A 23,822-nucleotide genomic window follows, 5' to 3' on the forward strand; every position below is an offset into this window, starting at 1 on the left:
TATTCCCAAACGGCGTGGCCTCTTTCAGCAGGATAATGCGCCACGGACAAACCGCAAAAATGGTTCAGGAATGGTTTCAGGAACATGACAATGAGTTCAAGGTCTCCAAATTCCCCAGATGTAATTACAATCGAGCATCTCTGGGATGTGCTGGACAAACAATTCCGATCCACGGAGGCCCCACCTTGCAACATGTCAACCTAATCACTATCATCTTTACATTAAAGAAACCCAGCTCCTGAAGCTGCTAAAGATATTTGAGAATTTAAAAAATGAGATAATGATTTTTTATATTGTCTAACATATAAACATAACACAAACATTTTTCCATGAGGTATTTGTTTAAGTTGTTTTTCAAATAATTTTGTCCTAGATATAACAGCACTGTTTCCTCATTACCTCAAACATATTTGGCAATTCTGTACGGCTATTTTTTATGTCATGTATAATATTTTGGTAGATTTAGATTAGATTAGATTCAATTAGATACTGGAATATACTTCTCTTTCTATTCACATTTAGTTTCATTGTAGGATTACTTTCATTACTGATAACATATAGATTATTTTTACCCATTCATGGGTATTTATTCATCATTTTGTCTGTTAAGTTAAAAATATTGACTTGTGTACATCATTTTCCAATTGTATAGTGTAAAAAAGGAATCAGAAAATTTGATTTAAAAATGTTTTTATTGAATCATTGATAACAATAGTTGTTTCTCTTTACAGTGAAGATTCATGATTGTACTTATTCTAATTTACAGTAAAGTCCAAATGATGAATTATTTATGTATGAGGTGGTGAACACTCAGCCTAAGAGCTTTCTTACTGAAATGCAATGTCAGTTAAATATTAAAATGTTTTTATTTACCTCTCACAATTATTTGCACATCAGGCAAAGACTGAGAAACATGAACGCTGAGCTGTATGAGAATTAAAGATGCTAGTGCCTCTTAGCTTTAACTTTTAATCATAATGAACATAAACTTCCTCTATTACTCTCACCCACACACACACAAAACAGGTAAAATTCTAATGTCCAGTTGCCCCTAAGCCCCATCCCCACAGACAAAACAAACCTTTTCCCTTTTTTGTTTCCCTACAAGATGAGGACGGCCCACTTCCCCTTTCCTCTCTACTTTCTAAGCCCCCTCCCCACATCACACACACACACATAAACACACCCACCAGCACTGCCACCCCACCCGGCTCAATTAACACTGCGGGTCCAGGGGTGTGAATTATTTAGTAATGAATTATTAATAAATAATAACAAAGGGGCTGGAGGGGGGGAGACGCGGCCCGGTCAATTAGAAAAGAAGGGAAAAGTGAAGGCGAGCAGCGGGGGGTTGGAGGCAGGGGATCTGCAGCTGATCTGATCTGTGCCTCATCATTATCGCCGCCCGTCAGACACAATTACCTCGACTCCGCGCTCCCCGGCACTTCAAACAACAGCCCGTCCCTCTGCCTCTGACAGGCCTCCACTTTACTGCCTTTACTCTGCTAACACACACACACACACAAAACACACAACACAAATTACCCGACTCCACTACAAGCTTCTAATCATATATTGTAAAAAGGCCCCCAAAAAAACCTGTTTTTGATTGGCAGGTAATCAAGGAAGCCAAAAATATACAGCAACTCAGATCAGAACTATATGAGTGCACAAGGTACAATGTCAATAAAGAGTATGTTTTTATTTTGAATTGCTTTATAAAACTGAATAAAATGGATTTTTATGCGGACATAAAAGGGTCTTTTTCAGTAGATGAGTGACAGCTATTTTGACTGAAAGGTAATGTATGGGATTCAAATTCAAATTCAGGGTATGTGTCCTCACCGTCCGCTAGGTGTCTGTTCTGCACGTCTTGAAAAAAGACCAGTGTTTGTGCACAGTCCAATGGGAAGCATACAACAACGGTGACATGTAATGTTTGTGCACTGTTCTCCAATGACTTTGCACTGCGGAGCTTCTGAAAAAGCATTGAAGGTAGGGGTGGAATTGTTTGACTGTAGATTTAATATTTACACAAACACTTCCTGAATTGGATGTCCCTACTTTAAGTGTGCAAAGCATGAAACTTTGCAAGGATGATGAATACTTTCTGTAGATGCTATAAGTTAAACCATAGTTAACTATGGCAGCAACAAGTGTGCCTCAACCTGTCGTAAACCAGTTAAATCCCAGTTGTAAGAAAAACCTAGTTGTGATTGTTTGTCCTCTTCTAGGTTGAATGTAGGTAATTGTAAGTAAATGTAATGTAAGTTAAAGAGACATCTTAAGGGGTAATGTTACAAACAGGACATGCTAAAGGACATACAGTCATATACTCTAAGAGAAAGTTTTGGTATAGCTATCTGAAAGTTATGCAGTAGTTCTTTTGATTTCTCTACATGAGTTTCTCTCTCAAATGAATCTGACTTGTTACGGTTCATGTATAATTTTTCACTCGCTTTTGATATTCAGTCTTCAGACATAAAAAATTCAGGTTTAACTTCTCTAAGCCTGTGAGCCTCTGCGTGTGCACCAGTTTCTCATCACAGGGGTTTGGATGTGATGTGATATGCAGATCTTCAGGAAACTTTTGTGAACATCTTGGCTCGTAGTATAGAAATAAAACATTCTTTTATATACATACACAACATTGTCTTGCTAGTTAACATACAATTTATAACATATTCAGAGCACACGACTGTTTGATACCACAAGATGGAGCTAAATATCCTCAGTGTAAGCCTTATACTGAGAACTGTTCTTTCATTTTTCTCCGGTTTATTTCAACAGCTAAACCTCAACAAGATTTGCTTATTTGTTTATTTTTGTGACAAAGTAGTGAATCCTGGTTTGTATTTGTATGATTTCAGTACCTCAATTTTAGCTGTACATTGTGTATTTCTGTGATGGTATTCATTATGATTTTGTAATGCTACCTAAAGTGCACAAGGTGGCAGCCTTTGTCTGTTGACATAAATAGATTGCCAAGGAGAAGAAGTAAACATTACAAACATACCATTTCTGTGAATTGCTGAGCAGGTTCCCAGAGTAGAAATTACTGATGCAAAGAGCCATCCAACCTGCAAAACCAGTGGGGCATTTAAAATACTTAAAAAACACATAAATATATGACAATTCCATACTATAGATGTGTCTACAATCGCCCATGAAATCTAAAAAAATACTTACAGAAACACAGGTGTGGTGTCAAAATTAAGATTGAAAAATTAAGAAAGAAAAAGTCATCACAAATATCAAATTGCTGCATGCATCACTTTGCTATCCAATAATAACCTGCAGCCAAAACGCTGCACACGCAGCTTTTGTTATTAAAGTGGCCTATGGCACACCAGCCATCTCATTAGAAAAAGAAAGCTGGCACAGTTCCCACAGATAACTTCATTCAGCAGGAGAGTGGAATGCAGTCTCACTCAGTCAGCTTGTGGCCGAAAAGAAGGATAAATCTGTCAGCGGGGTGATGGATAATGACTTAACAGAAAAAGGACAGTAACTGGGCAAAATATTTTAGCTGTAATTTCATAGAGTGAAATTATGACATCAAGACATTTATCTATGACACAGTCATTTTTCTACAGTATCTGTGGGAATGTTTTTCTACAGTATCTGTAGGAATGTTGAAAGCGGTTAGGTTTAATGGAGGGAAAAATCACCCCCTTTGCCAAAAGCATATTGATTTCAGCCTTTCTGTCATCCCTCTCTGCTTTCTCACAGGGAGTATTAATGACTTTTGCCAGTCTCACAGGATTCAGTGTCTCATCTGTAGGGTATGGCTTTGGAAAAGGAGGTCTGAAATTTTTCAACAGTATGCTAAAAGCAGTTGAATAGTTTTTGGCTTGAGGGTCAATTGGTAAAAAGAGAATCTGATTGGTTAAGCCAGTTTTCCAGATCATATTTACTAGGTTCTACTTACCAGGTGCAGAGCTCTATAAAATGTTGAAATATTAATGCACAAATTGCAGTGACCAGAATCAATGGTATCTCAATGTGATTTTTCCAGCCTGGCATTTTGTCCATTATATGATGACTGGTGGTTCTTTAGCTATAGGCAAATTCCTCCTTTATTGACCACACAGCTGAGGGTTCATTGATTAGTTTGAAGGCAAAGAACCAATAAGTCCATAATTAAGGAAGCCTTCAGTTTGTGTAAACATTCAAGTAATCAAGTGGACTTATTGGATTGTATTGATGAGTCATCACGTGCTCTTTTACAATAAAATATATGTATTTTCATTCTAACTAATTGAGTGCTATGTGATAATCAAAGACGTAATTTAAATGTCCGTCTAAAACACTCACTGTTTGTCAAATACTGGGATTAAACATTGATTTTTGCCTCAGGTAAGATTGTTCTCAACACGGGAAGACAGTAAACACACCACACCATAAAGAGTAATGGTCTTTTTCCTGCAATATCATTCTTTTTTCTTTACATTTTTTCAATTAATTTGCCCAAAAATGCAATTGAAACTGCAAACACCGACAGGTTATCCTCTTAATAAAAGATAATAAAAATTTAAATTGACAAACTTCGCTAACAAGGTCACATAAGTGCAACTTGCCTTACTTTGAGGTTGGTAAATTAACGCTATATAAAATCCAATATGGCGGACATTTCTTCCCCGCTCAGCGCAATTACTGGAGCTCAACAGCTGTATGGCAACGGTTAGCCTAATGCTAACTGCTAATAATTTTATTAATGTGTGACTACTTTCCCATGTTTAACCACTACGAGACAGTGCTCAAATGTTTGTGTTTAAAGTTTCATACTAAAGATAGCAAACCTGTCTTTTTTAAAGGCTAATTTGTGATGAAGGAACAGGTAGAAGGTGACGTTATCTCAGGTGCAAGACTATTAAGGACGAACTTTGAGAGGCCCTCCAGCCTCATATTAATAATTACTTGTTTAGTGCATATTGACTAGCTAGCACTTCATGGTTTAGTTTAACAAAAACAAAAGTCTGTCTGGGCAATGTGGAGCTGACAGTTGGTTTTCGGAACATTCTAAAGACTGCAACCAGTAACTGCCAACTTTAGAGTGTTGAGGTGAGTTGGGCATTGTCTGAGCAGTGTGCAGTCACCTTTATTCACATGCTAATGAGCGAGTTAATACGGATGTCCTAGCCACATAAACACGACCCACTAGCTGCAGGTTTAACAACCTTTAGCCACTACTTAGGGTGGTTGTGGTGTGGTGTTTAGTATGCAAGGTCAACTTACGTTTACTCGGGTTGGGACGTCTCATAACGCCCAATCGCTCCAGCCTCCCTGCTGGCTCGTTCATGCAAAGCAGACCAACGATTGAAAAAAAAAAACGGGGGGGAAAAAAAGGGAGCGGAGTCTGTCACGGACCGCGCATGTTGTCAGGAGGAAATGGTATGCAGCTCGGGCTGGGCTGTTCCTCCCTCTGTCCCGTAGCTTTCACTTCGTCTGTTGTTATTTACAAAGACGACAGCCCCTTTTCAACTCAATAACCGAGCACGGAGGCACATTTTGGGGGAGTATTTTTGCCCGGTATGCCCCAACGGCAAAGCTAAACCACGGTTAACGGCTGAAGATGGCTTCGGTGCGGATGGTCGGCAAAGTTACAGCGAGACTTTTGGGAAGTATTCAGCCTCTTCACTGCAGTCTGAAAACGAGTCGTCCGGTAACATTTCTACAACAGGTAAATAAGTCCTTTAGGTAATTAGTTTCATTCGGCGTTGGTTTGATACACCACGGTCAAACTTCTTGTATCTACCGGGATGTAACGTGTAAAGTTAGTTGATGAACTGGTTTCCTGCTTTCCTAGCTGTCTACTGTGATGCTATTAAAAAGCTAACTTCAGTCACTTGGGAGCACTGAGAAATACTTTGAAAGTACTTATTTTCTCTCGAAATTCAGGTGTAAATATTAAAAACCATCTTGGTTCTTTTCACTTGTAGCTAAAATATGATCTATTATTACATTTATGTATGGGAAAAGGCATTTCTCTTTATGCATGTATCTGCATGACTCTGTCTGTGTCCTGTAATGTTCATTCAGGATTTACAGAACAGCATTAATAATTCAAGTATATTACCTTCCTCTACAGGGGTTTAGATAGTCTGAACATGTATGCATAACTGATTAAGCCTTGAAAACTGTAACTGTAAGGGGTGCAGGGCTCATTTAATTACCCCTCTTAAGAAGCTGTTCAGGCACCCATTTAAAGACAGAAACCATGATTTGACTGTGAAATATATATCTTAACTTTAAGTAGAGACTTGACTTCCCCTGGACAATTCCAAGACACAACAAACATTGCTATACTCTGCAGTTCATGTTGTGTTCAGCGTAAAGGTCAATATTTTATTGTATCTAATGTCAGGGATACGCATCAGTTGCTTTCTGTGTAATCGATTTTCATCATGTGTGAGCTATAGGTGCAAGATACATGTCTTTCTGCACATTAAATGCATTCAGTTGTGGGTGTAGTGCAGGTGGGAAAAGCTGCATGAAATTAAATTAGAGCATCACCTAGAGGATGTTTTTGTGGTGTAGCTGCACCCACTGCTTTGTTAATAATCTGTTAAATAGGCTAGTTTAAAACACCTATCTTTTATTTTCCATATTACCATCCATGTAAGGAAATGCTCAGGTCAGCTAAGTCGTGAGCAAGCTGATCCCAAGTGGACGCCTCATATCTCTGCAAGTAGCAGGAAGAAATGGGCACACTGTATTGCTGAACACCATAATCGTCTCCATACTGAGAGTGAATATTGACCTACAGTTAGTGGGGTTGAGGAGAAAGCCATTATTTCTGTAAAATAGGCAAGCTGTCATGAGTCACTCCTGCATGCAAGAATGACTAAGATGAGTTCTATTTTTAGACTGAATCATATATAAAATCGGAGCTGCAGCTTTCCTCATTTCAGATGGTCATGCTGTAAGAAAAGTGGTCCTACAGCAAACCTCGAAAAAACAGAATTCATCTTATCCATCAGGATGCTAAGCATGTTTCTAATATGTTGTATTTTGACCAAAATATGGTGAAGGTCACTGCTTCCTAGTTGTGACAGGGCCCTCTATGGAGCTCTGAGGGTACAGCAGAAGCAGTGTCAGTGCCTGTTTGAATACATGCAATAAGGGTCTCATGGTCGGCATTCAAAGGCACCAATATGGCTTCCATACAACCTAAAGATTAGGTGAATGTCTGATAGAGTTGGGTCGATTGATGATGCTCTCTACCATCGTAACACCATGATTTAAAAGCCTCCCTAACAAACCCTCTTCCAGCTGACTACTGTACCTTTTTTACAGTTCAGCGCTACGCTGAAATCATAAATCAGCCTATATGAGCCAGTTTTACTCGTAAGACTCAAATGTAATGCTTTTCTTTGTCATCTTTGTAGTGAAAACATCAGCTATCACACAGTGAGACAAAGTAAAGTGTGCATGCTGCTCATTCAGTCATAACGTACCATGCAGCATCTCTCCTGCTGGTCTGCCCACAGAGCTGTCAGCCGAGAAGCATCATTACAGTGGATGGCAGTAGAGGAGGATGTGTCACTGTTTTGCAGAGAGCGACGGAGTAGCCAACAGACCGGCCTCATGCTGCCCTCAGTTTCGATTTTCTTCTCCATGATTGTTTGATGTTAATTTGAGACTGTAAAGTTAGGCCACAGTCTGCCAAGCTGTTGCTCCTGCATTGCCCTGTATACCATGACCCATCACCCAACTCTTGTTTGATTCTCCAAGGATTGATTCGTTTTAGATGTCAGTCACTGATATGTAGTTTCCTAACCGAGCTAGAAAAGTATCATAAAACCGTTGTGATCTCAGACCTGTAGTTCTAAATACCCTCCGTTTAAGTGTTGTTGTTTTTAAAGGTGTGGCTGCACCATAGCTTGTTTTAAAAAGGTGGACACCTGTAATAAGAAGCGTTTTACAAATTCAGGAAACAAGTTGTCAGCTTTTGTACGAAACTCTTAAATAATACAGACACAGACTTCAGGTAATTGAGCAAGTAGTGTTTGCCAAGGAAATAGACAGGGATCACTCCAGGAGTTGTGGATTAGAAAAGGAAAATGGATTTCCTCGGATTTAATCTTTCTAATCAGTTGGTTCTACACCCATGTGTAACAGCAAGTATAAACAACAAATAGTCAGTGCAAGCAGTCGTAAACTGAGTATTAAACTATGTGAGCAGTCAACAACAAATTGAAATCAAAAGAGTCTACAGCAGATAAAACCTCTTACAACCCTCTGAACATCTGTTGTGACTTTAATACTGCTCTCAGCAAAGGTTTGCTACTGGGGAAATATTATCAAGGCATGTGCTTACACTTTTATTAGAGAGACTTTAAGGAGTTTAGGGAGGTATTTATGCCAGTAAGTGGTATCAGATAATGTTTCTCTTCTACTGTACAATGTCAAACAGGTAAACATATGATGCAGATGTAAATACTACCAAACAGGACAGGAGTGCTGCAGAGTGAACATTTTAATGACATTGCCCTAAAAGCACATACGGGAGTTTGTTCCTCAGCAGCCAGTAATTGTTTGTTGCCTGTATTTACAACAACTTCACATGAACATTGCAGTTTTTTTCCCTGAGTCATAAAAGAGTCCCTATCAGACTCATCTCTGTGCTAAACAGGAAGAGGGGGAAACTATTAGCATAGCTGCATCAAAATTGGGGGGGGAAAACAGCTTTTTATTCATGCAGTATCTCCCTGTATATTCCACACTGTATGCTCAGGGATGATTGATAGATCAATTAAATGCGGGAGCCATTGCAAAAACAGCATGTTTCTCAAAATAAACCCCTGCTCCTTTAAGCATGGAGCGACAACACTGCACACTGTGAGAACATATCATGCACGAGCAGGGTTTCCGCAGCATGCAGAAACAAGTCGAAAAGGAAACTGTTTTGTTATCGCCATTCCCGCACAGAGTGCTGAAATGATAGAAGCGTTTGTGTCTGTGAGATACATTTCTGCAATTCCACACAAACCGTGTACTCCAAATATCAAGACAGCTGCAACAGGCATCAATTTGTCCCTATAAGAGTTGACAGTTTCGTCTGACAGCAGGCCCCATCTGCTGCCATGCACCTATCAACGTCTGGACTGGCAGTATTCTCTAAGCTGAAAGCCTGACCGCCTGTTCCTCTGAGCCGAGATTGGTCATGCCAGGAATAGAGGATGTTCTTTATTAGTGCAGCATCCACGGAAATAGAACAGGAATGAACTCCTGGGAGACGCACATGGGCATTAGCTGTAGGAAGTCTTTCAGATTTGGGTTTTACTTTATAGATATCGAGGTCTTCTACCTGGGACCACTGCTGCTCAGTTTCAACAGAGCTGAGATAATTGGTAAGCAGAGATGTAGACTCCATTTACACCTGTTTAACATGCAATCTGGGGCGTCTGGTTGCCTAGTGGTTAAGATGCATACCCTATAACTGACATGTTTTTCTTCAACCCTTGTTACTCATTTGCTTCTCTACAATAAACTGTCCAGTAAAGATGATAAATTCAGAAAACCACGCATCTTAATATCTCAGTGGATAAGGGGAAATTGCATACTGTTGCTAGTGTTTAAGCATGCAGAACTCACTGCAGAGAGCTATCACACAGAACAGGCCTGGAGGTGGTCTTGCCTGCAATGTAATCAGATCAGAGCCAGGTAGTGCAATCAATAAAGCTTAACCACATTCTTAATCTAACTTGGCATCTTCCTCCTGTCACAAGAAGCACAGGAAAAAAACGCATTAGACATGCCCTTACTCAGCAAATGGAGAATAAGAAGAGTCAGAACAGCAGCATTGCTTCCCTGACCTGGGACCTTGTCAACCAGACCACCTATCTAATTTGCATATTTCGATCCACAAGTCAACCCACAAATTGCATGCAGAGACTAGAAGGGCACTTGGAGAGCACACATCTCTGCCAAGGTCTTCTGTGACTTGCTAATCTGTTAGTGCTGTCCAACCACTGGTCGCTTTTCCGTGAGTCGGATGCACTTTTCTTGCTTGTCTCTTGTTTTTTGAACAAAAACAGAACCTCCTTGGCAGAAGTATTAACAAGAACAGAGATGTATGCGATAGATTTGTAACATTAAACTGATAACATAGATAGTTGGAGATATTGAGAGCATGATGAAAAGATTGGATGTAAATAATCAAAAGTTGTCTCTCTCTGTTACATATCAGCACACGTAGTACTTTTGATGATGGTTTTATAGTAAACCAAAAGCTTAAGGGCCTGTGTCCACTAACGGCACTTACTAATACAAAACTCTAACATAAGTTGTATTCAGAGTTTTGAAAACGTAAAAACAATGGAAAGGAATCGTGTCCTGGCATTAGCAGTAGCTCCATGCCTGGAAATTGTAATCTCAAAAAAACGAGCCTGGGTGCGTGAGATAACCCGCGCAAGGCAAAGGATGAGAGAATATCCCAGACTGGTGCTAGAGTTGCGTCTGGATGATGCCCGTTTCAAGGCTTTGGAATCGTTTTGGATAAGATCGGTCCATCCATCACGCAAATGCAGACCAGTTTTAGGGAGGCCATCAGCCCAGCTGAAAGGCAGAAAGATTACTTTATCCTCAGCTATTGTTGTTGATATCAGCAGTCCCGCCCCTTCTTAATTTTGATTGGTCGGTGAGGGAGAAGCGACATTGACAAGCACGGCGGTGTTCCACAAGCTGAACTATTTTCAGCTGTGAGCGCAGCTGACGCGAGGGCATTTTGCGCTTAGGACACTGAGCACTGCCAACACTGAATGCATTGGTTTTGTATGGAAAATCAGCGCTGCCAGTGGAAAACACCAACATGTAATAATGCTGTGTCCTTTTTGGACTAATTCTTTAATCTTGATACAAATCGCATAACAAGACTTGGTTGTAGTTTTCAGTCTTACTCGATACTTAAAATTGAAAGTAATATATTTTAATGCAGCAATTCAATTATATTTTAAAAGTTAAATGTGTTTCTGGCTTCACTGGTCATCTAGAGGTATGTGATTATCTGTCCATATTGTTTGGCACTGGCTCTAAAGCTTACACTTGCAATCTGCTTGGGCCAAGTCATTATTGATTCCTTGCAGAAAATGGAGTGTATTACCCCTGTGGTTAAAATAGATGTTTGAATAAGTCACTTGATTTTGTTTGCTGAGTACTGCCCTGTCAACAGCACATGTTGGAATTACTGTTTGTAAGTCCTTGAGTCCTTCAAATGAATCCTCATCAGTTACAACAATGTGGCCACATTATTACACAACTGAAGCCTTTGGCAAATTAATAGACAACAATGATCATTATGACAATGACCCCATAGACATAAGGTTTGGTCATTAAAATGAACAAATACTATAAGGTTCATTCCTGTAACTTGTACAGGAAGTGAGGAGATGTTTGACAAAGAAACAAGGCAGTTGTTGCCGAGTTAAATCTCAGACTTACTAAGGTTAAGTAACGTTTAAAGTAGTTTTTAATCCCACAAACTACAGTAGTTATCAGGTGCGCCACTAGTCCTGGCGAGTCCTTGTGGTGATGCATTGCTGGGTTATGTGTCACCAAAAAGGAAATGTGACTCACTCAAGTTGGCAAAGTTTGTGTGGCAGCTTTGCTTTTAATTCAAATAGAGAAGTTGAAGTTTTGCTTTGGAAGATTTGCTTGTGGCTGTTCTTTGCAAACACCACAGGAATTTCTAAATCAGTGTCCCCCTTTTTGTCCCTGCTTTTTTCAGTGTTTAGCTCCTCTTTGTGTTGTGCTTGGTTGCAGAACCAAACTAAAGCATAGTTTGTCGATTTAATCTTGGAGTTGCACAGCATTTTAAACAGAGTAGAAATAGTAAGTGCTGCTCTTATAAGTTTGGTACAAATAGATGCGTAAAAGTGCTGTGTCTGCTTATCACCCTGTACCTCCTTTTGTGACACAAATACAGACAAACACAAGAAGTTACCATCTTACCATCTGGATGAATGGATGGATGGATGGATTAGCTCAGTGGAGCAGGCACCCCATATACATATTCCACAGTCCCTGACGCTGACATCAATGTTTCATGATGTGAAACGTTCGCACTACTACATTTTGGTATGGTTTTGGCTAAATGATTAAAAAACATTGACCTTTGGTTTGACAAGGGACAAAAACAGCAGTGTCAGCAGAGAGAGATCTTTGTGGCAGAAGCCTTGAAGGCTTACGTGCCGCCGCCACCACCACGTAATGTTATGTTAAGAGTGTCATCAACACTAAAAAGTAATTTAGATTACATGTCATGTCTTTTTCACAACCTGGCCAGTGACTAGGTTGGTGCTATGCTAACTCAAACCAAGTCTTTCCACTACCTTCATGCGTCAATGTATTTCCCTATCGTCCACCTAACCATTCAAATCATTCACTGGTTAAAAGAAGATAAATGATTCAATGCAAATCATTTTCATGGTTCACTGCTGCCTGTTCTTTGTCATGATGGCATCGGGGAGTAATTTCAATTTCTCCTCTTGGCAGCCATCATTTTTCACCCCGGCCTTTAGGCTGTTTGTCACTCACACACATTTTTCTTTCCTTCTGCTTCAAGTCATGCCTTCAAGGTAGTGTTAGTCACCACAGTGTTGGTGCGTGTGCGTGTGCGTGCGCGCAGAAACATCCCGTTCCCTCTACTTAGTGGGATCCAACCCTTGAAGAGAGTGGGAGGACATACCTTTAGGAGGCCGAGCTGCAACAGGCCATAGCTCAGTTTTGACAGGATTCATAATAGAAGGCCCTGCTGGGAGCCTACAGGGAAAATGAGGCTGCTTGTCACCATGATAACCCTGTTCATTGCACAAGCAGGAAGCCCCAGTATGCCTCACTGCAGAGGAGGGACATAGCAGTTAGTAACCGCATCGCTCTGCTTTCGCTCGCCGTCTTCTCCCTCTCCTCCCTTCCTGTTGGCATGACATAAATAAGAAACGCATAGCTCAAGGGGTAAATATACCTTCAGCTGATTGTTTTGAGAAAGAATAGTTAGGGAAAATGATTCGATGATGAGCAGCAGCTGTGCAGCATTGTTCCCTGCAGCTCCAGATTGACTCTCGAGATGCGTGACGGACAAAAGATAGACAGCAACCAAGCTGCACTCTAAATATTGATTAGTTCTGTCATTGGAAGGTGTGCTTTTTATGACATGCACACAACTGTGCAATGGAGAGGCCAATGGCGACGAGTGGAGAACCTTTCTTGTATACAGGCTGTATGTTTACCTTGCGACACGGCATGGGTGTGGATTTGTTCAGGCACGCAGCCTTTAAAAGCCTTTGTAATGCATTTAATAATACTCCATGGGTGTGTCTGCGTCTGTGCATGGGAGTTGTCACAGTCAAAGATTCTTATATAGCACTTAGGTTGGACACTTTTCATTCAGTACTACCTTGAACACACGCTGATAACAGGTTCATGTAAACTGATACACTTTTTTTTCAAATGTTAAATTTCAACTTATCTACAGTTTAAAGTCATAGTGCCATTAAAAAGGATGTTAATAATTGTTGTGGAAGTAAATTAGTAATAGAAAGTGATAGATGATTAACCATGCTACCTCTTGCCAAGTTAATACAAGGGCCCTTTGATTGTTGTTGGTCCACCACTTCAGTCGAGCTGACATATTTCAATAAACCTTGGCTGAATGTACATATTTTGTCGAGGCATTCATGGTCCCCAGAGGAATAAGCCGAACAGGGTTTGTAATCCCCTGACTTTTTTCCTGCACCCCTAACCATACAGAACTGTTAAAGGCTTTACTGGCTAATTAGCAAATGTTAGCATGTTAAGATGCTAAACACCATAAACATTACTTGCTAAACCTTAGACTGTTGGCTCTAATTGTGAGCAGACCCTACCTGTCAGAGCATGCAACACAACTGCTGGTCCAGGCTCTCGTAATATCACGCATTGACTACTGCATCTCCCGACTGGCAGGCCTTCCTGCATGCCTCAGACCTCTGCAGATGATCTAGAACGCAGCCGCACGACTGGTTTTCAATCAATCCCAAACAGCACGTCACTCCACTGTTCATATCCCTTCACTGGCTCCCAGTTGCCACTAGCATCAAATTCAAAACTCTGTATCTTGCTTAGAAAACAGCAACAAAAACAGCTCCTGGCTACCTGAACGCCTGCATCCAGGTCTACACTCCGTCCCGCCCACTACGCTCTGCCAATGAAAGGTGCCATGTACTCCCATCACAACAGGGCCCTAAGTCGCTAACTAGACTCTTCTCCTCCGTAGTCCCCAGGTGGTGGAATGAGTTACCAAACTCCATTCAGTCCGCAGAGTCACCTTTAAGAAGCAGCTAAAAACCCAGCTCTTCCATGAACACCTCCAAACTTAATGATATTACAAGCACCATCTTTAGGGCAGAATCCGCCTAATACTTCCCTTTGTGATAAAATACCTGCAAAAACAAAAGCTATTGAGATTAGCTTTACTCGCTAATAAGAAAATGTTAGCATGCTAAATCACCAAGATGGTGAAACATCATCTGCGAAACCTCTGAATGTTTGATGTACTGTAATTATTAGCCTGTTCCCTGCTAATGTTAGCAATTAGCTTGAAGCATTAGATACAGCTAATACAGCCTCACAGAGCTGCTAGCATGGCTGTGGATACTCTTGTTAATCCCAAATGACCCACTGTGTTGTTCAAGGCAATTAGAGCAGTGGTCAGATAAATCCCATAAGGCATATTAAAAACATTATTACACCTCCTACTCATGTGTTGGTCCTCACTGTAATAATATCAGGGGGCTTTTACTGCAATAGTCTCAAGTGTAGGGGTGATTTCTAACAGCACTCCTTCCCATATAGCTTGTGTTTGCTATAGATATACCAGACTATCGCTAAACTTTTCAATAAAGGTACTATATTTTGTTTGATAAGTCTTTTGACTGTGCATTTGTAACTGTCGCTGCACATGTAGGCAGTAGAACAAAAGGTCAGTATGGATAATGCAGTGTGCTACAGACTGTACTAACAGGGGGCGGAGAGCATGACTTTGGAAATTGACTGTTATTCATCATACGGCTCTCAAGACGCATTATCTGCCACAGTGGTCACGTTCTGTTGATTGAGAATGGGATTGGTTTGTGTGCACACAGCACAAAAAACTGCCTGGAGTCAGTCAGCTGTTGAATTGACTCCAGTCAGTGATCACACACAGGGAGACAAATAGTCCATCCTCGCCCTTGAGGTTTAGCAGGTAAGCTGTTTTCACACAAGGAGGGCACCAATGTGAGCACAGATGTTTCTTAACTCAATCCCTAAACTGCTGTGACTTTAAGGGTTTGCTGATGTGAGTGACGTGGTACACTATGGGTTGTTTGTTCCCATGCACCTGCTGTATGTGATGGCACTCAGCTCCTGCACTCAGTTTAATGAAGCGCTCTGGCTGCAGCGCTGTAGGTGGCCTATAAAATGCTGGCTGTTTAACATATCGGTAATGTGTTTGCCATCTGAGGTTAACTATGAGGAGTCACAGAATAAATTAGCTCTGTTTTCAGGTTTCAGGGACAGTATAGATATGTGCAGCTGTACAATGGATGGGCAATGTGATGACCACAAGTTACTACAGTTTTTTAACTGTATAGCTTTACCAATTACACTGTGGATGTCTCTATAGTTTATCTTGAGTTAGGCCAGTGTTCCAAAACCTTATTGGCTTCTGACCACTTTAAATGATTTACTTGCAACCCCTCCTTACAGGTACTGGCATCAGGGTGGACATAAGTTTTGTTTTTATGCTTGGAAAAGCATTAAATAGAGAAAATTAAGAAAAAAAAAATATATATTGTTTGATCAGAATGTATAAAGTTAAAGATATAATCTCAAAGATTTTCATTTAAATAAATGTTAAGTCATTATCTATCGCCGAATGAGTTAACACAATGTTGATTGAGCCTATGACCCACTGATAAAAGCCTTTCCATTTGCAGTATTATGGACTGGGTGTGGAATAATCACGGTTTCACGATTATTATTACAGTCAAGCATTTACTCCACACAGATGGCAGGAAGCACCGTTAAACGGTCACTGACTGAAGCCGTGAGAGGACTGTTTTGTCTTCCATAGAGTACATGCCGCTTGACTGCTGCACTGAAAGCACAACTTTCACAGCTACGCCATTGATTGTAAGTGACACATTTGTATTTAATTCCCTACCAACTCAACGTTCATCGTAACACGTTACATAATATCAATCAGTTATCATGTTCATTGTGTAGTGCTGGGTCGTGATCCCGCAGATGCTGCATTGAGTTTGACATGTTTGACACTTCAGCCACATCTTTTTACCGGCAGGTTTTCCGGTCCTCGGTCATTCATGGTGTACTTGAAATGCCCCCACACTGCAGACTTCACTCATTATGTGGATGCAAAGCTTTGTTGCTCAGTCCCTCTGCCATGGTAAAGCTAATGTAGCGTAGCCTCCAGGCTCTTCATAAGCACGGCACATTAAGCTAGTGCACCACAGGTGTCACTTTGTTTTTGTTCCGTGCAGGTTGCTCCAAAAACAAAAACTTACCAGCCTGTTTTTTAAGAGAGACTTAAAATAACCGGTGTAGCAGAGCCTTTACGATTAAATTAAAAAAATCACAAGCGGCGCTCGGTTAGTGACGCGTTTTCCATCAGCCAGCAGTGGTTGGTCTGCCAGAGAGGGTAGGCGGAGCTAAGCGGCTGCTTTTCCGGTCTCTGCATGTGTTGCGAGTAAACAGTAATCTACTATGGCTGAACAAACAAAGAAAAGACCGATGACAACAGATACAACTTCAGAAATGAGTGAAAATCCAAAGAAAAAGAAACAAATTCGACGCTCAGATGAAGCAAACAGTCTAAAAAGGAAAGCGACCGTCAGCGAGGAAAATCAAGAGCTACAACCGTAAGAATGGGAGCCAACTGTAAACGTCTGGCTATCTGGGACGTTTGGTCCCGCAATTGCCTTTTATCGCCATAAGATGCCGCCAAATAGAAGAGAACTTGGAGATCATCACTTAAAATAAGCTTTCTTGTGAGCCCTTGGCTCCAGACCTCCATGTTGGAAACCCCTGTATAAGGCCATTCTAGTGAATGTTGCTAATCATTAATAAGTTGGACTGCTTTAAGGCAATTTGGGTGTTTTGGCTTGTTTATTTTAAGCTTGTTTGTTTTTATTGATTGTTGGGATGAAGAACCTTGACTGCCAGGTATTTAATTCGCTGTTTTAGCCACAAGCGGTCCATAGACAGTTTCAAAATTGACTTTCCAGAAGATTTGCCGTCTCAAAATATAACAAATCGACAAGAAAAGATTTCACCCACTCTATACTGAACTGTATGCGACCTCTTAAAACACAGAACTAATGCTTCTTTTAAGTGAATGTACACTGAGCATGTAGGATTATATGCATGTGGATGACCAGTTTCACTGATTTCAAAGAATATATAAGTGTACCCCCCAAAATACCCTTTCTCATGAAGGTGGCGAAGCTCTGTGACGGATTCAAACTGATAAAAAAATATCATCTGGAGGTCTCACACAAGCTGAACAGCTTTGTGTTGTCTCATTGGGATCACTTTGCTTGATTTGGGACATAGAGTGCTTGTTAAACTTCACAGTGTGGTGCACTGCTTCATTAGCAAGCTCACAACCACTTGTAGTTGAAATTTGTGTGCAATGTTGAAAAAAGAAGCTGCCTTCTGTGTTTCACCTCCTGGTCCTAGCGGCTGTAATCCATTATGCATTGCTTGCTTTATGTTGACACGTACAGAAGCCGCAGGTCATGTGGACTGTTGGTCATTACTGTATGTGAATGTTGGTTTCCCTGTAAAAGCTCTTTCCTTCCATCCTGTGTGTGAGTGTGTCGGACCTCTGCGCCATCGCTTCACCCCAAGGCTTGTTTGCTTTCTCAGCCCATGAAACTGGACAGCTCCCTTGGAACCTCTTCTTTAATGTGATATTGATTGAATAAACTCCCAGCTGGAGGACACCGGGGTGGGTGAGAGTGGCTGCCACATCCCCTAGAGGTCCGCTTGACAAAGAAGTATTAAAGTGCGACCCCTCTGACTGTCGGCTAAATGCGAAACACGGCGAAGGAATGGTTTTTTGAGGTTCTAAAAGGCTGAAGTGTTTTCACTCCAGGGAGCTTGTGTTCAGATGAATCACCGTCATGAATCAGTATTCTTGCACATTTAATTATCATCAGTGCTGCTTTTAAGATCACATGGGGATATTAAGCTGAAAGTAAACCTCTTGTTTCACGTCCCAGTGGCTTTAAAATAGTGTCTAGAAATATGAGTGTACTTGTGCTAACTAAAAACAGACTGCGCCCAAAGAACGACTGCTGACTAGAATAATGAGCTGTTCCTTATGGATGCCCCTCTCTATTATCAGGAGTGTATGGGAGAGACCTGCAGAGAGATCATACACTATGCTGAGAGACACGCTGGCATTTCATTAAGCATTAAGCAAAGAGCGCAGCCTAAAATGTAATTAAGTCAATGAGATTACATTAGAAGGCGTTCAGCTGCTGAAAAGAAGCTGGTTTCATCACAATCTGTAGTATCAGTACAGCGTTAATAAGCAAGGGGAGTGAAAGACACTGATGCCACAAGAGACGTTCATATTAGTGGGAAAGCTTTCTCGGAGCAAAGCCAAAGAGCAAACTCAATTCAATCCTTGTATTCAGGATGCTCTGGATGTGTTTACTGCCCAGTGTCAGCTGACATGACAGTTTACAAAGGGAGGGGTTAACGTTTAAGATAAGAGGACACACTGAATAAGCTGCTAATGCTTTGTGTCTGCTGTCGTTTGTCTTCCAGGTTCAACAGAGGCTGCCTCTTCTTGGAAATTGTGGGTCTCTTTTCTACAGCACATCCTCGCCATCCTGTGGTAATAAACAGTCACTACATCCACGTAATAATATGCTATCTTTACATGATAATCTGCCGCAAAAGTCATGCCATATAACCCTCTGAAAGCAGATATCCCCGTTGTTGTGTTGCAGATGTGTCCTTGAGATACAAATATGGCCGCTTGGTTCTGGAGGTCCCGCTGCCCTCCAGGAATGAGAATTGTCTGTTCTACCTCAGGCCCATGCTGATGAGCATAGGAGACCTGATCACAGATCTGCAGAGAGAGGACCCCGGAGTCACTGCCTCCGTTTGCTCCAAGGGTAGGAGACGACACACGTGTTAGCTATGCACGCACCAGACCGACCGCATTCTTGATGCTTAGTCAGTCGGGTTGAACCATTTACGTTGCAACCTGGTTCTGCAGGTTGTTTCCTACGAGTGGAGGCTGAGGAGAAGCCCATACCTGCATCATTTCACGAACCATTAACTCATTTTCTCCTCTGTTGCTTGATTGATTTCACACCCACCCTAAATGTCTTACAAGGTTATTCAGTGCTGAAAAGAATGAAGATGCAGATCAGCAATTCATTTTCATTTGTTTTGAACCTCAAAACACTCATTTTTAATCCAATAGGTCAGCTGTTCCCAGTCATTTTGATCTGTGAGTGCTTAAAATGAGGCTCTGTTTACTTGTAACCCTTCAATACAGGTTATGGCTTTAAGGGGAACTTAAACTTTTCAAACATCCCACAGCTCAACAGGGAGCTGTGGGATGTTTGAAAATTTGCCCAAAGCCTTGATTCAGTGTCTCAGCTGGGGCTGAAGACAACGCGCTTGAGAGTGGAAGAAAATCTTCTGCCTTAAGCCCCTTTCCCACTGGTCAAAACACCCACTAACACCCAGCTTTTTTGCTTAGTGGGAAAGGTTACAATTGGCATTCCGACCTGGGTAATTATCGCCTCGGCTCTGATCGGCATTGATGGGAACACGAAACCCCGGTCGATACACTAATCTCCGCCCCCTTTCCGGCGCGATGCTACGCTCTGTCGGTCACTTCTGCAACTTCACCTGTCTCCGTCCCAGCAGCGCTCGAACATCGTTCCAAATTTGTAGGCGCCAAGTTTGATAAACAGACTGAATGAGTAATAGATACAATAGATACCTAACCACCGTGACATCTTCACTGTTTACTAAGCATGTCCCTGGCGCGTTTGTGTCGTCAGACGGTGACATAACCGAAACCAAAAGCAGTATACTCCACTGGCAATGGGAAAAGAGACAATCGGCATCTATAAGCGGGTCTTCACTTTTGGTGGGGAAGGAGTAGAAGATTGTTTCATTTGAAGGATTTTAAAAAGGCTTGAAGAGGTGGAAGTTCCAGTGAAGACAAGTATGAAGCTCTTTCCATCGAAAGGATATAAATGCAATATATTGTTCAGAAGCTGAAATCACCAACTGGGGCAGGTTGACGGGTAGATTTCAATCATTTCATGAAATAGAACTCTAGAGGGTAGAAGGTGCACAGATTTTGTATCCTAAAACATTGGAGTCCTTGTTTTCCCCAAGTGTCTCATTCATTGATAACCAGAGTTTTAAAGTGATGAGTAACTTCGTTTAGGGTTTAAATTATGGACTTTCTCTCTCGGGTGTTTATGTAGTGTATTAAGGGAAGATCTGTCAAGTATTTCATAACATTTTTGTGCATTTGTTATCTGTTTTATTGTGTTTACATTGCTTAATTTGATTGCAATAAAAGTACTAATTTCTGCTTTTGTCCTCTTCCGACAGATGGAGAGCACGTAGCCAGCACTACACTGATAGATGCTCTGCTCGACAAGGACTTCCAGCTGGTCATCAATGATGCGGTTTATAATGTCTGCTCTCCTGAAAAGGGTACAATCACAATTCTCTTTCATAAACGCTTCTCATCAGTGTGCTTTGCAATCACAACTTAGGCCTGCTGGCAGAATAGCTGTAATTATTTCCCCCCGCATGACTCATCTCACTTTCTAATCCTCCTCCACCTCGGTGCTGCTCTCTGCTGCAGTGTCCGGTGAGCACGCCATTGGGCTGGAGGACATGAAACATGTTGTGCATCTGCTGCACACGGCGCTCCACCTGCCCGAACACCACCTGCTGAAAGAGAGGCAGCTGCTGGAGAGACTGGACAACCTCAAGCAGGAGCTGTCACCTCTGGAGAAGGTAGATTTAGACATTTCCATGCTGTTAGTTTTAATGGACAGGCTTCTATGGACCGCCTGTTAACTCAGCCCTCCTCGTGTTACTCCCTGACAGATAAAGGCACAGCTGTCCCAAACCGCAGAGTTCCACAGCTCCAGGGTCGTCTGGACCGGCATGGCCGTGCTGTCTGTGCAGGGCGGAGCTCTGGCGTGGCTCACCTGGTGGGTTTATTCATGGGACGTAATGGAGCCTGTCACTTACTTCATCACATACGCCACCAGCATGGGAGCCTTCGCCTATTATGTCCTAACTAAACAGGCAAGTCTCAGGACTAAAATACTTAAGTTATGTTGTTTTCCAGCCCTGTAATTTAACTGATTTGAACACTCTCATAGCTTAGCTTGGTACACAGCTGGCCTGTCTCTGCTGGAAGGTAAATTCCGCCTACCAACACCTGACAAATTGTGGTTTAAAGTTATGTGCTGGACTGACTGCCAGCTGCAGTAACCTCTTGCCTCTGCTTGCCCAGGAAACATCACTGTGCGAACAAGACTGTTCAGTTATATTTGGATTAAATAATGTTTTGTTTGAGTTTTAAAAGGGGGTGGAATGTGGATTATGTTACCCACAGACAGAAACTAACTCTTGCAAGATGTTATGATAAGCTATCTGTTAGCTAGCCTCTGGATCAGATAGTTCTAACAATGATATCATTTCTTCTCATCAAGAAACTAGCATATTTCACAACTATGAGAGTTATTTGAACCTGATGCTCAGTTGTAGAAATTCATTCTAATAAGTGTTTTTTGCCTCCCCACATTAATCGCAGTCCTCTTTCTTTCTTTCCCGCAGGATTATGTCTACCCGGAGGTTAAAGACAGACAGTTCCTCCGTTACTTTTATAGGGGGGCCAGCAAGAAGAAATTCAACGTGAATAAATACAATGAACTGAAGGATGAAATGGCCCAGGTTGGTTGATTGCTTCACCTTTTACAATCCCACATTAGCTGACTCCTTAGCCCTTATGTAGAGACACTGTAAAGTCACAATCTACTGCAAACAGAACCATGAAAATAGGAAGGGTTGAAAACAGCACGTCCTACACGTCTTGAAGTGTAGGACCAAAAATGAAAGATAAAATCTGATCTGAAATTCCAGTGGAGCACTATCTGCATTTAAATCAAATTACACAAGAAAACAGGACGCAATGCCAGCAGCTCCATGAGGCTGTATCTTGGCTTACACATAGCAGGGATTTCAGCAAGATGCTAGTGTCAGCATGTTAACTGATGTTAAATCAAATCAAATCAAATTTTATTTGTATAGCGCCAAATCATAACCAGAGTTATCTCGAGACACTTTACAGAAAGAGCAGGTCTAGAGCGACTCTTTGTTATGTTATTTAAAGAGAGGCCCAACATGAATCCACCATGAGCAGCACTTGCAATATTCGGCACATTGGCAAGGAAAAACTTCCTTTTAACAGGCAGAAACCTCGAGCAGAACCAGACTCATGTTGAACAGCCATCTGCCTCGACTGGATGGGCCGAAAATGGGATAGAAGGAGATGCAGGATAGAGACAGGCAAAGAGGGCAACAACAACATATGTCCTTGTTACAACAACAACATATGTCCTTGTTACATGAACAACAACAGACACATACTTATGGTTACAATGCAGGTATTATGAAGAAGATATACTTTATTAATCCCTGAGGGGAAATGTAATGTTCCTGCTCTGTTATTATTACAAAAATGCTACACACACAGGCACAAACAGGACTCCATGGACATGCATTAATGGAGAGATGTCAGAGTCACTGCCCCAACAGTGGAGGATTTGGTGCCTTGCTCAAGGGCACCTCGACATTGCCCAGGAAATGACACAGCTCCTCTCCAGCTACCAGCCCAATTTCCATGCTTGGTACTTGAACCAGCCACTCTCCGGTTCCCAAGCCAAGTCTCTACAGACTGAGCTACGGCCCAAATGTGTCCAGCATATTAGAATTTGCTGATAGCAACCAACACAAGCTACACCTGAGAGTTAGTTTTGAACATCTAGTCCTGAACTAAAGTGCTGGATAAATAAAGGTTTTGGCCCTTGTTGTGGCAGAAGTTTCATATAATTCATCCTGAAAGTTGCACAAGTGCATGTACTAAATTTCATGGCGATCCAATCGTGCATGACCAGACAAAAGGAATCCCCAAAACCAAGCTTCTCACCTGACAACACGACTAAAAACTAGTTCTGATTAAAACTAAATTATTTATGGCAATTACATTCTCATGCATTTATTGTTTCAAACTCCTTACCAATTACTTATTCACTGCATTCTGGGTATCCCTGTCAATTAATGTTAAGTAATGAGCCCTCTGTGTTTTCTGTGCGTTAGGTGGAGGAGGACCTGAGGCGTCTGAGAGAACCAACTCAACTTCAGCTACCACTTGAACCGATCCAGCCAAAGCCATGAACGAAGCCAAGCCATGAATAACGCTCACTAACACTTACACACTCCAGAGCAAAAACTAATTCCCTGCTTTATTTTGATAATGCCGCCTTTCTACCAGGAATCCGTATCATTCTGTGTTTTGTTTACAGTCTTGATAATGATGCCAATTATATGTTTGAGAAAATAAACACTGAGGATTATTGGAATAAAGAGTATTTCCCATACATGGAGAGACGTCTTACTGTGTTGGTTACTTGTAATAACTACTTCTTTTAGACTATGAAGATTTGTTTACAACATCATGGCGCAGGTGAAATAAAGACATCACATAAACACAT

At 41.4% G+C, this 23,822-nt stretch overlaps 1 protein-coding gene across 1 annotated transcript; it reads left to right on the top strand.

The window, feature by feature from the left end:
- The first annotated feature begins 5,396 nt into the window (after positions 1–5,396).
- On the top strand, positions 5,397–23,708 carry LOC138594728 (calcium uniporter protein, mitochondrial-like). The gene is made up of 8 exons (XM_069665933.1): positions 5,397–5,683; positions 18,820–18,889; positions 19,005–19,172; positions 20,641–20,745; positions 20,900–21,054; positions 21,148–21,351; positions 21,886–22,002; positions 23,428–23,708. The coding sequence occupies exons 1-8, from the start codon at positions 5,576–5,578 to the stop codon at positions 23,503–23,505; spliced, it is 1,005 nt and encodes a 334-aa protein (XP_069522034.1). The 5' UTR covers positions 5,397–5,575; the 3' UTR covers positions 23,506–23,708.
- The last annotated feature ends 114 nt before the right edge of the window (positions 23,709–23,822 follow it).

Source organism: Semicossyphus pulcher, unplaced genomic scaffold, assembly GCF_022749685.1.
Source record: "Semicossyphus pulcher isolate SPU_LCO1_2020_fin unplaced genomic scaffold, fSemPul1.0.p SCAF_17, whole genome shotgun sequence".
NCBI classification, from domain to species: domain Eukaryota; kingdom Metazoa; phylum Chordata; class Actinopteri; order Labriformes; family Labridae; genus Semicossyphus; species Semicossyphus pulcher.